Raw genomic sequence first — 18,207 nt, 5'->3', positions numbered from 1 at the left:
CCCCTGTTGACAAGCTGCTAAACAAACAGTCTCTCGTCACCTGCCCTGCCACTTAATAGTTTTACTACACTAATGACAAATAATTGAGACACCGCCCACATGTAAACACATCAGTGAGTGCTAATGAAAGCCACAGATAAACTCTTCCTCCTCCACTAACGGTCATGTCTCTTTTTGGGGCACAGGTTTATGTCTGGGAAATATGTTGCTCTTGACATTCAAAGTTGCACAGCACAGAAACCTTAGACTTGACAACCTGGCCAGGGCTGAAAGCCAAATCTTTATCTACAGGCTGTGAGATTGTCTTGCCGCTCCAACTTTAAAACTCAGGTTCATTTATTATATGTAGTCGTCGTAAATCAAGTATTACGGCTCTGTACTTTCTCAAGTTTTTCATCGGTCATGTGTTTCAGCTCTGTGTATTACTGTTATATATTACCTCTCCTTCAGGAAATGTGCATGTTTGTTTATTTGTTAAACTGAAATCTGAATGCAGGCTGTAAAATTATTTTAACAAATGGAAACTTTTCTCAGTCTGTGTTCTTCTCCCATATTATTCGATTTGGCCTGAAAATGTCCTTCTGTCAGCCCAAAGGAAACTGATTTCACACACATCTGCTAATGGTAGGGAGAGAGTTTGTTTATTTTGTGTGTCTGTGTGAGTGAGCGAGTGAGTGAGTGAGTGAGTGAGAGACTCAGCAGGAGGTTGTGTGTTTATGTGTGTGGCGATGGATGTGTGTGTATGCGTTGGCCAACACAATGAGAACTAATCTGGTATCATTAGCAGTCAGTGCGTGTCCAAGTGGGGTGGACAACTGTAGCAGATCTGTGTCTATTTTCACAGATCCAAGGATGAGGTGTCCCACTGCAGGGGTTAATCATACACCTACATGTTTAAACCAGGGCTGGGGTGTTTGGTGGAGACTCTAAGGTGACTGATTTGAGGTAGTAATTTCATAGGAAATTACTTTCGGGTTAGATTAATCTAGAATGCTTTCAAAAGTCACATAAAGCCGGCGGATGAGACTATGGCAAGAATACTTGACTTGTGCCACAAACGTTTTAATCAAAAACTAATTAATTAATTTATCAATATTTTACTTTAAGTCGTTTTGTGATCCTTCGCTGCAAAAACAATCACTTTTTGCATTACTCATCTCATCATCAAATCTCGGTTTATTTTACTTGGCTTCGACAGGAGTACCCCCCCACCCCTTAAACTGTTTCCAGACTATATGTGTTCCCTCAGTTTGAAACAATTATACTCATGCGGATTGAATGCCATTACACAATTGTGTGTAATGTATAATGTGCACACCCATTTTTCAGAGGACTGTTTCATGTTAAAGGACTTCAAAGGCCCTCTATGGTTACCACCATAATAATGGACGCTGTCTCTAGATGGTAGATACACCATCCATCCACCACTTCAGTTAACTAGAGTTTCCAACACAGAGCATCATAGTAACATAGATCTAAGAAACTCAACTGCAGTGTAATCAACACACCAAGAGGCATGCTGTATCGTCTTTACATGGCCATTTGGACCACAGTGTGTGATTATTGTTCTGTGTCCATGTATGAGTCTCCTTTTTGCACAGTATGGTCTGCAGTATCAGGTTTGCCCCTGCACACATTATCAGCATGTTTGTCCCTAAAATTACACTCAGCTACAAAAATAGACAATATTTAAACAGGGATTGGTTTTGTTTGCACGACCTGGTCTATTTGAAGAAGCCAGAGGCAGCAGAGCTCAGCAGGAGGCTGCAGTGCCCTGCTCTTTCCAGACAGAGGCGTGCAGGGGATACATTTCCATCTGTGCCTCTCTGATCACAGACAAGTCTGATTAAAACACATTTAATTTGAACCATAACAAATTTACCCTAGATTATTAAACAACATTTGTCTGTAAAGAAAGGGAATATCATAGAAACAGTGTTGTGATATTTAGCTATTAATCTATCTTGTGAGATCCTATGTGCTTATTTAAGCTTACATTTTAATATTCCCCAAATGTATTCCTGCAGTAAGGGTATAACTGAGGTACTCATGTGAGTTTATAGTGACACTGCCTTGGTGTTAGTAAAACAGTGTCACTATGACGTATATACATACACTATTTCTGTTTACAGTGATATATTTTCAGCAGGCTATCTCACTACTTCTTGTGTTATATAATTTAGACCATACATGGCCTATACAGTCTTTTTCAACACTATTCAAATGGATAATACCCTGAAATGTTGATTTAATAAGGCTAATTTAACTCATTGACCATATTAGAAGTATCATGGGGGTTATGTAAATCCCACCAGAATAGCCCATGCTGTACATGCTAAAACATTTGCTGCACAGACGTGCAACAATCCACTGATCAACCAACCAAACTCGGATTATTACAATAGTCGAGTAAATTCAATCAGTGCTAGAGAGTGTCTGAAACACTTTCAATATATATATATATATATATATATATATATATATATATATATATATATATATATATATATATATATATATATATATATATATATATATATATATATGCTACATGCCATCTTTCACCTCATTCCGCTGCAGCTGAAAGAAGTTGTTGAGATAGTTGGAGTTCAGGGACGAGCTCAAGTCCGCCGCTGCGGCAGTCTTGCTGAAAGTGAGATCCGGGTGGGAAGAGTTGGGTTCGGGTCTGAATGCGTCAAACGCGCTGGTCTGGTGGGGATCTTGCAAGGAGAGATAGACCCAGTTGAGAAGTTGCGCAGGCTGGTACACGGAGGCACTCGTGTCTATGGCAGACAACATGCTCATCTTTCAATTCAAATGGCCAAACTGGATTTTCCACCGCTGTTTCTTGAACTAGTCTCAACTCTTTTGCCGTCTTGCTTTTCGTTCCAGTTTCGCCGGCAGTTGGCAAGTGCTCCTTTTTTCTTCCCAAAAAGGGCCCTGTCCTCCTCACGCCGGGAGCCTCGTCCCAGTTAGATGTTACTCAAAGTCATTGCGCTAACATGTCAGTATAGAAAGTCCCCCCCTGCTCCCCATGGTCCGCTATCTGCCTTTATTGCAGCGAGGCAGAGAGAGGCGCTTTGAATATGCAATGAGGACGGCTCTGCGTCACCGAGGACGCAGGCCAATCAGCGACTGGTACTCATGAATATTCATTGAAGGCCCACTTGATGAGACAAATGGTTCCTCTGCTGATTGTAGCTCCTCATCCCAACAGTAAGAGGTTTATAAATACACTGCCGCATCATAATAACATAATAACACTAGACAATTTAACAGACTATCTCAGAGCCTTGTGAAAATATGTATTACTTGTAACATGTATCATTAATAACATATGTTTGTCTATACATGTAGTGTGAGAAAGAGGGGTGGTGAAAGATGTTTTGTTTATTCAGGGCCAGAGGTGAGTAGTTACACCTAACTGACTAATATGTAAAGTGTCCTTGTTGACTTGAGTTAATTTAGTAAAATCCTAACATTAAGTCAATAGAGTTGACTTAATTCCAATTCCAATTCAATTCCAAATTGGGTTAAAAAGAAAAGATTATCCTTTATTAATCCCCTTGGGGAAATTATTCTCTGCATTTGACCCATCCTTGGTTAAGGAGCAGTGGGCTGCCCTGTGAGGCGCCCGTTCAGTGTCTTGCTCAGGGACACTTCGACATGTGAGCTATGAGGGGGACTGGGGATCGAACCGGCTACCTTGTGGTTACTGGACTACCACCCTGAGCTACAGCCGCAACACCAGCAACACTGGATCATTGGTGAGTAAGCGCCAATCAGAAAAGACTGATTAAGTAGAATAGTTAATAGTATAGTTAATAAAGGTAATCAATCAGTGAAATCAACACCTCAACGTCAGCCCTCTCTATTGACCAACCTGAAGATGGCAGGCAGGTCTCTTGGTGTTGAGAAAGCTTTACAAAGGGCTCCCTCTTGTGGCAAATGTCCTTTACACACAGACACGCACACGCACACAGGCACACAGTGCACTTGTGTAACTTTCTTCTTGCAAAGGTAGGATCAGTGACGTGATGTAGATTAATATAACGCTTCCTTGTTGGTGTTTATCGTCACTTAACAACCACAAATATAAACAATAACCAGTCATATAGTACACTCACACAGCTTTACTCTGGTAAAACACACACGCATATATATATATATATATATATATATATATATATATATATATATATATATATATATATATATATATATATATATTATTATTATTATTAATAAGAATGAGGAATCATATTATAACGTTTAGTCTTAGTCTTTTTAACTTTATATCATCTCCTGATGTGTTATGATCCCTGTGTTTGTTTTTTATCTGCTATTTTCTTCTTCTTTAAAGCACTTTCTAAACTTGGAAAGAAAAATGCTACATACATTAAGTACATTATTATTATTATGACTTGTTTATTTTATTTACAGACCTCATTGTAGTCATGTGTATGTAACTGTTGTTGATATAAAACGATAATATATAATCTTATTAGATTGTTGAGAATTGGTAAACGTATCTGTACGTCAGCAAACACACAACTGATAGGTAGTTTAACTATGTTCCATGTTACGGTCGCAACATACCTGTGAAATAATATACCTATTGTGACAATAGGTGACGTCGGTGTGACACATTTTCCATCGTGCCATTCGCGTCCACGTACAGATGAACATGTACAGTTCATGTCTAGTGGCGGACGCATATCTGTTGTCGTCACGTGGTGAGAGGACGGCTGCCTGTCACCGCTGTAGCGCAGATGGGTGGGTGCCTTAAATGGAAAGTATGAGTCCCACCCATTTCTACTTAAGTACAGTCAAAACGGCGGCTGGTGAAATAAATAGTTCCTTCAGGAAGAGACTGAAAGCAGACTATAAAGTAAGTGCTAACATCACGGAACGACTCGAACAAGACCGCGCTACAATTACGAATCGTGCGTTATCTTACGTTTTAAGTTACATGTACGGAGAAGTGGAGACTATTTATGGAGTCGTTTTGTGGTTTAACGTCAGTCTCCGCCGCTTCTCCTGTCGACGCAGTCAACGTCAAGGCACAGCTCCTAGCAGCAGAGCCTTTAGCTCGAGCTGTAAGGCTACGAGGTGTCCGTCTCGGTCGGAGCTTTTCATTATTATCATTATTTTAAGGGCTCGCTAATGAACGACGCCTGTCATGGTTCAAGTTGCGCGGTTATCTATCCATATTATGTAGCTAAATGGAGTGGAGGGAGAACTTGGCTTTTTTTCTACTTGAGATTTGTAACGTTACAGGCCCGAGGCAGCGTCGTGCAAAGTAGAAAACGAAACATGTTGTTTGTGTTATAAAAGAGCTTAATGTCTGTTTTCCATTGACTAACATTACTTATTTGGCTAGTAAAATGATCAGGGCAGTGTACTAACCAAGATTAAGTTATTTGTAATGTCTTGTGTTTCATTATTTTTCTTAAGTGTGAACAGACACACCCATCGTCACAACAATATGGAACAATATGAAGGCGAAACATTCATGGTTATAAAGATGATCTGATGGTGTCTGTCACGGTCCTGTGACGACACCTTGGGAGGTTGTAATTACCTCACCTTGGTGACTTTATTTTTATTTTTTGGGGAGAACTTTGAAACCTGAAATAATAAATGTCTTTACTAGCGCCCCAACACCTTAAGCACATGGCGTAGAAAAACATTTGTTCTGACCAAATGTGTTTTACTGGCCATGAAGTGTTTCACAATGCCCCTCTGAGTCAGCATCAGCCTGGTCGATGTAGGTCTGACTATGAGACAAGCATCAGGGCTACTGTGTTACACATTGGTTTGGATTTGACCTCTGTATTATATACGGTAGCCTCGCTGCTCTGCGTGCTTATTCAAACACGGCAACATCTCTTTATTCTGTGTCCATAAAATGCAAAGCAGGGAAGACTGTTCCACTGAAGTCAGACTTCCCATGGAACAAGCAGTTACATTGAAACACAGGCTTTTCATACTAAGTTTGACCAAAAAGAAAGTTTCCTCACCACTCACCTAAAAATGGCTGTGATCCAACTTTCATGTAATAAAGAGTGACACTTACGTTGCTACATTCAAAAGCAAAGACTGGTGAGTGTATATGGGGGCATTTACAAAGCATTAGACTGAGTCAAAGGACTTTACAGAAAAAGTGGACTATTATTTAATGTCCTGTATAACAACAAACTATATACATATTATAAGTCAGATCTACATTTTTTAAAGCAGACTATAGACGAGTGCTAGTTCTGGAAAATGTTGTTTATTCATGTTTTGGTCAGGCAATAATTCTGCCCTGGACGAGAGGGGGCAGGTTGATACAGGTTTATCGCTGTGTGTGTTTTCAACTCTCTGGATTGCCTTCAATATACCTTTAATATCTAAGGGTTAATATCTAATTTTGCTTCACCCACAGATAAATTACCCTTTTTGTCTAGTTGGCTGCCCAAGATGATTCTTAAATTTGTATTAATTGGTCATGTTTGGCAGCCCTTTGATTGACCGTTCTGTTTTATGCTTAAAGCCATGAGCTACCCGGGATACCCACAACAGTCTGGTGCCTACCCACCTCAGCCTGGGGCTTACCCTCCCCAAGCTGGAGGCTATCCTCCTCAGGCTGGAGGCTATCCTCCTCAGGCTGGTGGCTATCCTCCTCAAGCAGGTGGATACCCTCCACAGGCTGGTGGCTACCCTCCACAGGCTGGTGGCTACCCTCCACAGGCTGGTGGCTACCCTCCACAGGCTGGTGGCTACCCTCCACAGGCTGGAGGCTATCCTCCTCAGGCTGGAGGCTATCCTCCTCAGGCTGGTGGCTATCCTCCACAGCAGGCTGGAGGCTACCCACAGGCACCACCACAAGGTAAGCCATCATGCCGCACTGTCACACTTTCTCATCAAGCAAAAAAAGAGCGACATACTCCAATCATCCCATTAGATGAATTAAAAGTACTTGCAGAAAAAGTAAGTTGAAGTGAAAGTATTCTGGTGCCTATCTTAGAAAGGGCGAGTCAGTTATGTTGTGTTTGTCGGCAACAGGGTCTATGAGACTAGAGTACATTTTTCCCCCTCAGAAACAAAGTAGACATCTACTGTTGCTAAGAGAAGGAAATCCCACACTATCTTCCACATAGTATTCCCATTCTCTGTGCAGCTCTCTTTCACCTCCCCGTTAACTCGTTGGATAGTGAGAAAAAGGAAGTTCCAGTAAGATGGGTCATTCCTGTCTCAATTATTTTAGGCATATAGGAGCAAAATGCATGCCGGCTTTCCTGAACAGTCTTGTCTTTGTTTTCTGTTGCAGGCAGTTGGGGAGGTGGCCCTGCTGGTGGATATCCCACGATTGGTCTTGGAAACTTATCCAACCCTGGATACAATGCTGGCATGGTAAGTTTAGCCTTAAAAAATAACCTGCACCCAGAAAATTCTAAATATATAAAAATTACAACCTCATCAGATTATTGCGTTGAATATTCCAGTTAGAATTAATTACACAGCCGTTCATGGAATATCACATCTTTTTACTTTACGGTAAGACTTTTCAAAACATCTGCTTCTTTTTCTAGATCTCTTGCATGAGAAAAACAGATCCCATACTTCATTCTTATTCATGCTTCTTAAACCTATCACTCGAATGTAGCTTTGTCTTAATCCCTTTTACTTTTCTGAGTCATTGTCTTGTTTATGTTGTTTTGTCATTATCTGTTATATACATTTCCATCTTATTTAAGAGCATGGCCACACTTTATTTGGATGATTATGCATTGTGTCCCTGAAAGAAGTTCAAAACATCAGGAGAATTGACTTTGGTTTCTCATTTTACGTTTGATCCAAGATGAGAGGCATTTATTTTGAAATTTGTAAAACATTGATTCATTCCATAAATATGACACATAGATCTAAAGCTAATCCAAAAAAGGTGTGACCGGCTACCTGTGCTTTGCATGATATACTCTTCAAATGTACATATTATGGGACATCAATCTTTCTAAATCGCAGGCCAACCAGATCACTGCAGGCATGGGTGGTTTTACTCAAAACCCGTCCATGTTCGCCCCAGCCTCTGGGGGGTACCCACCTGCTACTCAGCCTGGTGGGTATGGTGCCCCCTTTCCTAACCAACAGTCATATGGCCTGTACCCACAGCCAGGAGGGAACATGCAACAACACCCTCAAGGCCCAGGGATGGCCTATCCTGGTCAGCCTGGGCAGCCAATGCCTGGTTATGGAGGAGCACCAACTACTATGCCAGGTTACCCTAAGGCCCCTTCCCCAAATCCATCCATGCCAGCCTACGGAGGCGGAGGAGGAGGAGGAATGCCAATAGCTCCAGCTATCAATGTAAGAAACACTGAAAGAACACATTTTTTTAAATGTAAAAATATAATGTCTATAGCGGTTTTACATTTTGGGTAAAATAAAACTGTGGAAATTGCTGTATTGTTATCTCAGAGAGGATTCAGGGGAACAATCAAGGACTTTCCTGGAGCTGACCAACTTAGAGATTCGGAGGTCCTGAGGAAGGCCATGAAGGGCTTTGGTGAGTGCTATGGGCGGATATTTTGATAATATCCTCCGGATGCACATGATTCACTGGATGTCATCCATTGTGGAAGTTGTGTCTCAACTTTATATATTTTTGGCTGCCTGTTATTAATTGTCAAAGACCATTAGTCAAGGACGTGCAGCCTTAAATGTTTTTAGATCATAGCTTTTGTATTTGGAAAGATATTTGTCATTTTAAGTATAAATGTCACTTTTAGGTACATAAGAACTGTTTTGAATTAGACATTTTGACATGTTTCTTCATCTGTCATCTCATTATGATTTGACATTGTGGGCTTTTCTGTGCAGGAACTGACGAGCAAGCCATCATTGAGCTACTGGGTAGTCGCTCCAATAGGCAGCGTGTGCCTTTGCTCCGAGCCTACAAAACAGCCTACGGGAAGGTAACGTTCCTTCCCCTAGCTGTTTCTCACTATCTAATTCCAGGTGGCTCAGTATGCATTATACTAGAAGTGCATAATGGTGACTAGCACACAACAGCTGCTAGTGCTGCCAGTAAAATGTTGAGGGGGTTGGATGTCCACAGAGCTCATTAAAGCTATGCCTCACAGCTTCTTGTTGTGATTTTTTTACACCAGTAGTTTATGAAGGTTTTGAGTTATGCCAAGTATGTTTCTATTTTCAGGATCTGGTTAAGGACCTACACTCAGAACTGTCTGGAGACTTCAGAAAGCTGGTCATGGCCACGTTGAAGACCCCAGCGGAGTTCGATGCCTCTGAGCTCTACAGTGCCATGAAGGTAAAAACTCAAAAGAACAAAACCAATCGATCATTTTCATTATCTTTCTGTCAAAATATATTCCAGGTTATTATGTAGTTTACATTTTAAAAATATGTTATTTTTTGTGTGCTAGGATATATACATGTTGCATTATTATAAAGTGTTGTAAATAATTGCAATAGTATTCACTGAACAGAAATAAACTGGAAGAATGTTGTACTGCTATTGGGCCAGAGGATGAGGTTGTTAAATTATCATTGTTCTGTCTTCCTAATAGGGGGCTGGAACCGATGAAGCCTGTCTCATAGAGATCTTGTCTTCTCGCTCCAACGCTGAAATCAAGGAGATAAACCGTATTTTCAAACAAGGTGAGATGCCTCAGGGCACTGTTGTGATCTCCTCTATCACACAGCTTCTTAAACCTGGATTAAACATGTTCTCTTGCATTCATGGATAAGATCAGTCTATCTAGATTTGGGTACCACTATACATTTTTTTTTTTAATGCACATTAAAATCAAGGTTTCATAACTGCACTACAGAAAGACATTATACAATGTGCAATTAACTCTTCTGTTTTATTTATTGAAACCCCTATTTGTCATGTGTATGTACAGCAGGGGTCTCAAACTAGTGGCCCCCCTCCCAACTGCCCGCTACATAATGCTACAATTATCATTTTTCCGGGCCGCACATTTTTGTTTCTTCATATAAATTCAAACTACCCCGTAATTTACAATTGAAATAAAAAACAAAATTCTATTAAAATTTTGACCGGGCAGTTTTGGATAAGAAGCGAGCCGGTTACGCGGGGCAGCTGTTTGCAGACCCCTTCTCAGGATGTGGAGAGTGTCCCGAGTATGTTGCAAATGGAACGTATTGACTTGCAGTGCAACAGTGGTCTAAAAGCTAAAGTCAGAGAGGCACAAGGACAACAGACATGACTGGACCATTTCTGAGAGAATTGCCTCCATCCTTCCCTGAGCAGACAAAAGTGTTCGTAATGTGCCTTTTTGGAAGCACATATCTGTGTGAGAAACTTTTCTCGACTATGAACTTTAATAAATGCAAGTATAGGTCCAGGCTAAGTGATGCCTATCGTGAAGCTGTACTCAGGGTTTCAACTGTGACCTGGATCAGGGTTTCAACTGTGACCTGGATCAGGGTTTCACTGTGACCTGGATCAGGGTTTCACTGTGACCTGGATCAGGTTTTCACTGTGACCTGGATCAGGGTTTCACTTTGACCTGGATCAGGGTCAATGTGCTCAGCTGTGTGAGCAGAAGCGCTGCCAGGTGTCTGGCAAGAAATAGAATAAAGTACAAAAGTATTCAGTGCATTTGTTGGTTCGGTGCAATGTTTCAATAAGTTATAAAAAAAAAAAAAAATCAAATATGTTTGCACTGTTAAAAGCTAATATAAATATGTAAATAAACTGCTGGTTGCCTTTTTTTTTGTTAAGTATGACGAAAATATGTTATTAATGTAAAAGTAAATAAATAAGTAAACTTTCAAAAATATTGCGCTTTCAGTGTTTCAATCCTATGAGATCACAAGCCAAATTGAGTTTGAGACCCCTGATGTACAGGGTCCTAGTTTGAAGCTGAGAAGCTGCTAGTATATCAGAAAATCTTTAGTGCCTTATAATTTGAATTTAGTTGTATAATGTGTGTTAAAGAAAATATTCACATTATTAACATCTTCAATCCAACAATATTAATGATCAGCCTTCAAAAGTCACTGTTACTTGAACCTATGTCTTTGTATTAAAGCCATGTTCAGCATTTATGTTGGTTCCATTCATATATTTTTTTTACTATTACAGAACACAAGAAGTCCCTGGAGGATGCCATCAGTGGGGATACTTCAGGTCACTTCCGCAGGCTCCTGATCTCTCTCGCACAGGTACATATACATGATACAAATTAATTGCCTGTATACTTGTCTCTTAGCATCTACTTAGGAATATGATGACCTGTATTTTGCAGGGTAATCGTGACGAGCGGCCGAATGTTGACATCTCTCTGGCTAAACAAGATGCTCAGGTAAGGTAACTCATTAATGATTAATGTTTGAGGATTTATCTGCAACTTGTTTTTTTGTTATATTGTTAATTACTAGATCTATTGATTGCAAAGACATGCCAACCTGTGTGCATTGCGGTTCTCCTTATAGTCCCTGTATGCTGCTGGAGAAAACAAGCTTGGAACAGACGAGTCCAAGTTTAATGCTATCTTGTGTGCTCGGAGCAAACCCCATCTCAAAGCAGGTATTGTCTACGGAGACATATTCAATTTAAACTCTATTAAACCCACAACATGACAACACTATTTTCCCATAACAATGTTCACAAGCATAAACTAACATATGGTTAAATATCTAACATACATTCAAGGATAATTAAGAATCAGGCCCCAAATGCAACTTTAGTGCCTTGTTATCTGTGTTACTGATGGTGTGTGAATGCATGTTTGTGTGTGTGTGTGTGTGTAGTGTTTGTTCAGTACCAGCAGATGTGTGGCAGGGATATCGAGAAGAGCCTCAACAGGGAAATGTCCGGAGACCTTGAGAGTGGCATGTTGGCAGTGGGTAAGAATGCACACACACACACACACACACACACACACACACACACACACACACACACACATATACACACACACACATATACACACACACACACACACACACAGGTCACACCCATGTAATATGAGTCAGAATCAGCTTCACATAATTAGTTAATGACAAGTGTACACGCAGCACATATTTGACATTACGTTCAATCATTCAACATTTTCCATGCTCATTGTGTTACACTTTGTATGACGGCTATCTTAATGCATTTTTTAAAAAAGAACTGGAGGAAGGGGCGCTGTTGCATAATCTCTTTTTCCCTCCCTCTTTTTTTCCCCAAAATCTTTCAGGGTTATGGTACAGTAACCGGTTTTTAGATGTGGTTTATTTGAATCCTTTCAATGGTTTTGCACACCCTTCCATACGATTTCATTGTGTGGTGGTGCAGTGCAGTGTGTTATGTTTGCCATTGGTTTTTAAGCTGTTTTGTTTCACTCTTCTGTTTTTGTTTCTGAATTCATATTTACTTTTTTTCTAAATGTAAGTTGAAATAAAGGTGCAATAATCAATATGTAGCCACTAGTGGATAATCCCAGAAACAAGCTGGCAAGCGCAGCCCTTCATATCACAAAGTTATGTCTAACATTTAGTAGACACAGAGTGGCATCCCTCTATGGCGGCCATGTTTCCTGCCACCTGATTAATTTAAATCTAATATTAATTCTCCTTCTAGCCTAGATTTTTTTTCTCAGGAATTGGTGGTAACTAAAGTGGTCTCTTTTAGATGCTCAACTTTCTACATCAGCTAGGTAGCGCACAGCAGAGCGTGTTTGCTGCTGGCAGGGGGAGTGTTGGGTTGAAGAAAATAGTCTCAAACAGACGGTAACTGTGCTGGGCTCAAACAGGCTTAAAAGCACAGGCAGAGCCTCAGATAATCCTCTATAGGTAAATCCTTACGAGTGACACTCCCTTCAGAGTCCATATAGTAATTGTATGAAATGTGAAAATATTGATTAATGCTGCTTTATATTGGCTTGCCGCCATCGCGTAATATTCTCTTTGTGTACGCATAGCTTGATTTTATTTGTTTTTTTTTCATAGTTCAATTTTCAGATGTCACTTTAGTAAAGTATTGCTGTCTTCATCATCCTTACTTTGCAGTGATGGATATTATAACAGTGTTCTTTACACCGCACTTAATAGTAATTAAGTGATCTTGTTTGGTATGAAAACGAAAGAGACAAAATGAGAGTACACTGTGCTGGATTTGGTAATAAGGAAGTATTTTCTTTTCCAGTGAAGTGTATTAAGAACACAAGTGCCTATTTTGCTGAGCGACTTTACAAGGCCATGAAGGTGAGAAACCCTGTCTTTTGTGGACAGTAATCTTCTATATATGACCAAATAAATGTACCATAATATTTAACTAATCATTCATTCATTGTGTGTATGTGCATGTGTGAATGAATTCAGGGCGCTGGAACTAAAGACACAACCCTGATCCGGATCATGGTCTCCCGCTCCGAGGTTGACATGCTGGATATTCGCCAGGAGTATGTCAAAAACTACGGCAAGTCGCTGTACACGCACATTTCTGTAAGTATCATCCTATAGCATTTTTATTTTATTATTTGTTTCTTGTACATATTTTTATCATATTAATTTAATATTTCTATAGTATTTTTCTTGTGTATGTGTATGTGTATGTATGTATATATATATGTATATATATATATGTGTATGTATGTATGTATGTATATATATATATATATATATATATATATATATATATATATATATATATATATATATATATATATATATATATATATATATATATATATATATATATTTTTATTTTTGGAGACATGGGTCTGAATAATTTGCTGACTCATTTGTTTTATTGACAGGGAGACACATCCGGAGACTACAAGAAACTCCTACTGAAGTTCTGTGGGGGCAGTGACTGAGAACGAAACAGTGACTACTACATTATAGAATTGTTCTATAAATATCTGTTCCCAGCCTTATCTATATGCACTATACATAAACTACAAACCTGCATGCCATGCCAGTACTCGCAATGCAATGAATCTAGTATATATTGCTATGTTTTGTTTCTTTTCTAAATATAGTATGCACGAAAAGGTTGTATATTTTTTCACAGGTGATATCTTTGCTGGATATTTGGGTTGAATATACATGACCATACAATAGATTTGAAACAGATAAAAATTAGAGTTCTTATATTTTTACAATGTTTTATATCAATTTTGCCAAATATTTTCAGATATCTAATGATCTCTGTTTATCAGCTAATTTTGTATCGTTCAGCAATGCTGAATAAAGTATGACACATCAAATACATAGCAGCTTAGCACCAAAGTTGTCTGTTCATGTTTGCAATTGCATAAGGTATTCTATATTTAGTTTACCCTCTTTTTTTTCATTCATCATAGTTTACATCAGATGTTTTTTTGTGTTTTTACTCTTAGTTCCTGTTATTGCATGTAAAACTCAGCATCACATTTCTTAAATTGTTGGTGATTGTATCTTTTTGAGTCTCAGAAAATAAATATTGAGCGCTCACGCTGGAAGGTCTTATTAGGATGCATATGTCCCTCTAAAATTGAAAGCAATGTATACTATATCCCTTCACTGGTTAACAAGCAAATGAATACCGAGGTATAATACAAACAATTTTCATCAGATGGCACATTAACCAATTATAATATCTTCCAAAACTGTCATGACCTTCTCATGTCTGCTCTGATGGTCAGCACTTGGTAATAGACTCAGTCCGCCAGTAGAGGGCAGTGAAGTCTCAGTCCAACCCAACAAGCAGAGTTCCATACAAATGCTCAGCTGGGAAGAATATAGATCATTATCAGAGGGAATTAGATCAATAAAAATTGTCACAGGAAGTTGTCATTGTCATGGAAGTCTGGTGACCCTTAAATGCACACCGTTCTACTCAATCAATACACATACATCATTTATCATTCCTTGAGGGGTCTGTGGCTGCACATGGAGCTCTCCGTGGATTATTACGCCCCGTTGGCTTTACTTAAAATGCTGTCGAACACACTTGACTGTAGAGACGTGGCTCTGCGCTCCGCTGGCTACAGTAGCATGTGTGAGTTAACTGCACTATGATCAATAACTCTGTGAGGTGAGGAGGGGGGGAGCCCGAGGAATTGATGGCATCCATAAAGCTGCCTTGGTCACGTTAGACAAGTCTAGCATGTGTGCAGTGCTGCCACAGGGATCCTTGGGTAGCCGCCATGCTAGAAGAATCATGTTTGATCACACCCTGTTAAAATTGACCAGAAAAGGCTTAAGGGCATGAGATAGATGTTAAGATTACAATAACTAGAATTTTAATGAAGATTATATCAGTTTTGAGAGGATAATTTAGGCATCATTATGATTTCCATACGGTAATTTCAAAGTGTTTCAGCATGTCTCTGCCAAGATTTTAGTTTTGATATCATTATGATCAGAAACCTCCATCTGTTGCTGGCATGCAGCTCAAGGCTGTGTATTTGACTGTTAATTAAAAACCATGAATTGATTAATGTAATGTCTATAGCTGACCTAATCATTTGGGAATCCTCTCGCCATGCCTAGAGGTCGAAGGTATTGTAGGGAAATGCTGGCTTTAGATTAAATGTTTCTTAAAAACACAATTAGGTTGATCCCATTTCAAATATTTCATAGATTGCATCTGTCCAGAGGTGAGCTTGCCCAACTCAACCCTACGTGGCAACGGTGCAACTGAGACCCAGCAACTGTTACTCATTCATTTTGGGCCTGCCCAAATATTAAACTATTTTGGGCTATGGTCTGCAAAACACTCTTCTACATGCGTGACAACGCCATAGACCCACAGCCAAGTCTGGCAGTTTTGGGCATTCGAAATAGAGATCTGAATCTCACTGGTGCCCACGCTGTTGCTTTCCTGTTGCTTAGAGCAAAACATCTCAATCTGTATAATAGGAAATCTAGCATCACTACAAGAAATATAACTTGATAGCTGCAACTCAAAAATAACAGAATCGCTGTAAAATCTTGTTTTACCGTGTGGTTGTCATTTTTTGTTTAATTTATTCCTCATTCCTTTGTCATATTTGTATTATTATTATTTATTACATTAATTTGTTGGGGTGTGTTGTCCAGTCTTCCAAGGTGGTGTAAAAATAAATAAATAGATATACAGTTAATTATGTAGATGCAGTAAATAAAAGTGATTAAAAAGTGAATGGCTTGTAAAGTTGTGAGGTGAAATAGTGATGCCACCTAGCCAGCTCCCCGTTAGCAACATTTTCAGATTTAGTCAATTTCACCAGAATAAATAATGCTGACGGTCTCCTGAATAAAACACAAAGCTATTATCGAGCCTGATCCCGGCTGACAAACAGATCTGCTTTATAACATATAATTACAACATATAATTTCAGTAAATTATCAGACAGCGAGAAAAACCCCTTGTTGTTTAAATAATAAACTAATTCATACCCCCAAGATAAAAAGCACCAAATGTGTTCAAATGTGTGTCCCCAGAAACAGGATACAGACACAAACGTCCAATCTGTGTCAGTAGTAGGGACCTGCATCCCTTTGATATGAATGAATTGCAATTAATTTTTCATCTAAAGGGACAGCACATGGTTCCACAGGCTATACGGAGCCAGCATGTCAGAGAGGGAGAGCGAGGGGGAGAGAGAGTTGTAGATGTCACAATGAGATTCAGTGCATGTATGAATAAGGTCACGGTTTGAGAGGTATGCCTGCAGACGCCTGCCTCTGTGCCAACAATCTTTATTCAGCCGCAGACTGGAAGCTGAGTGCATCCATCATCATCATATTATATTTCACAAATCCTACTCAAACACACATTTCAATTGTCAACCTCACATATTGCTTGTTCATATGGCTCACTGCTCTCTTCTATCTAATCCAACACACAGATGTAGTACATTGAAATTGGTTGCAATGCAGCTCTAGAATTTGTAGCAGCCTGTAGCAGTCCTTGCATCAAGTATTATGCAAGGGATTGAATGAAACCCTTGTATCTTTATTACTGCATTAGCATTTTTCCTAGAAGAAGACTTGATGTAATCAGTGAGGGGTGATTGGATGTGTCCGTATTAAATGAAAGGAGTATGATGAAAGGATCACTATTGCTTGGTTCATCAACAATTATTACAATTTTTGTATTATTATGTAAATCTGTGGTGATATAGTGAGTTGCATCACACTGGAATTTACACAAATATAACAACAGATAACCATGGTGAAAGAAGTGTTCAGACCCTTTAGTAAAAGAAGAAATACTGAAATACACAAATAAGCCATTACGAGTGAAAGTCCTGCATTGAAAATGTAAAATGTATATAAAGTATAAAAGTGAAAATACTCACTAAACAGAAAAAAGTGCTCCATTGAGTGCTATACTATTATAGACTGTATTGGATCATTTATTTAATAATAATTCAATGTATGTAATAAAAATCTGGAAAGTAAGTTAACTGTAAAGTGCAATGCAATCAAAAGTATATTGATCAAATATACACTTATCTCAAATATGAGTAAATGTGTAAGTTACATTCCACCACTGTAGAGAATGAAAACATTTTAGAATAGAAATGGAAATATTTTAGAATATAAATGGTTGCTTTACTGGATTAGGTAATAGTTTACCCACCTTTACCACTATATTTCTGATAAATCTCTATTTTCATGCAAATTTTCTCCATTCTCATTTTTTTCTTCGCCTGGGATATTCGACGTACTACGAGGGCGATGTGTACGCCCATTGATGAAATAGGTGTGTTTTTGTAAAAAAATAAAACGCCCCGTTTCGCCTTATATGGTCACAGTGCTGCACGTTGATTGACAGCGGGCAGCAGCTGCTGAGTTGCTCAGACATGGCGGAGGATACAGTGTAACTGTGGCTCATCGGCGGAGTTACGTGAGTTTTCCCAGCACTTGGGTCGTCAAAGGGCGCCTTAAATGATACACAAGAGGAGGACAATGTGTTCGGCTACAGCGGGCTGCGAGCGGAAGCAGACGACGACCTGAACTTGCCACACACGAGTAAGATGGAAAAATGTATCGTTGTTTAGTGCAGTCAACAGCCTTGGGCAACAAATATGGCTTCTTGTGCCTTTTCCAATATGCTATAAAAAAAGATCTCCCGTGCAACCTCATGCCGTGGTGGCTCCGGAGTTAAGTTGAACAGTCGCTCGGTACTTTCGCTCGGTGGAAGGATATCGCATCCACTTAGACCCGTCCGGGTTAGCTGGGGAAGCTACGGAACTACAGCGGATAGCC

At 39.4% G+C, this 18,207-nt stretch overlaps 2 protein-coding genes across 3 annotated transcripts in view; one reads left to right on the top strand and one right to left on the bottom strand.

The window, feature by feature from the left end:
• zcchc24 (zinc finger, CCHC domain containing 24) overlaps positions 1-2,955 on the bottom strand; it is a 31,629-nt gene extending 28,674 nt beyond the window's left edge. Inside the window, exon 1 of the mRNA XM_079229354.1 lies at positions 2,566-2,955. Within this exon, the coding sequence (XP_079085480.1) occupies positions 2,566-2,805 (240 nt within the window). The 5' untranslated portion in view covers positions 2,806-2,955. The remainder of the gene's footprint in view (positions 1-2,565) is intronic.
• Positions 2,956-4,780: 1,825 nt separating this feature from the next.
• On the top strand, positions 4,781-14,793 carry anxa11a (annexin A11a). 2 transcript variants are annotated; one of them, XM_079229421.1, is made up of 15 exons: positions 4,781-4,891; positions 6,539-6,874; positions 7,316-7,398; positions 8,158-8,352; positions 8,464-8,551; positions 8,866-8,960; positions 9,203-9,316; positions 9,576-9,666; positions 11,123-11,202; positions 11,286-11,342; positions 11,473-11,566; positions 11,791-11,886; positions 13,169-13,227; positions 13,345-13,467; positions 13,782-14,793. In XM_079229421.1, exons 2-15 carry the CDS (start codon positions 6,541-6,543, stop codon positions 13,839-13,841), a joined length of 1,569 nt encoding a protein of 522 aa, XP_079085547.1. In that variant the 5' UTR covers positions 4,781-4,891; positions 6,539-6,540; the 3' UTR covers positions 13,842-14,793. The 2 variants fall into 2 exon arrangements, with proteins under 2 accessions (XP_079085547.1, XP_079085548.1); XM_079229422.1 differs by having other exon boundaries at positions 8,011-8,352.
• Positions 14,794-18,207: the final 3,414 nt, after the last annotated feature.

This window comes from Taurulus bubalis, assembly GCF_910589615.1.
Source record: "Taurulus bubalis genome assembly, chromosome: 14".
NCBI lineage: Eukaryota > Metazoa > Chordata > Actinopteri > Perciformes > Cottidae > Taurulus > Taurulus bubalis.
The sequence above is the reverse complement of the archived record's forward strand: the minus strand, read 5'-3'. Positions and strand labels throughout refer to the sequence as shown.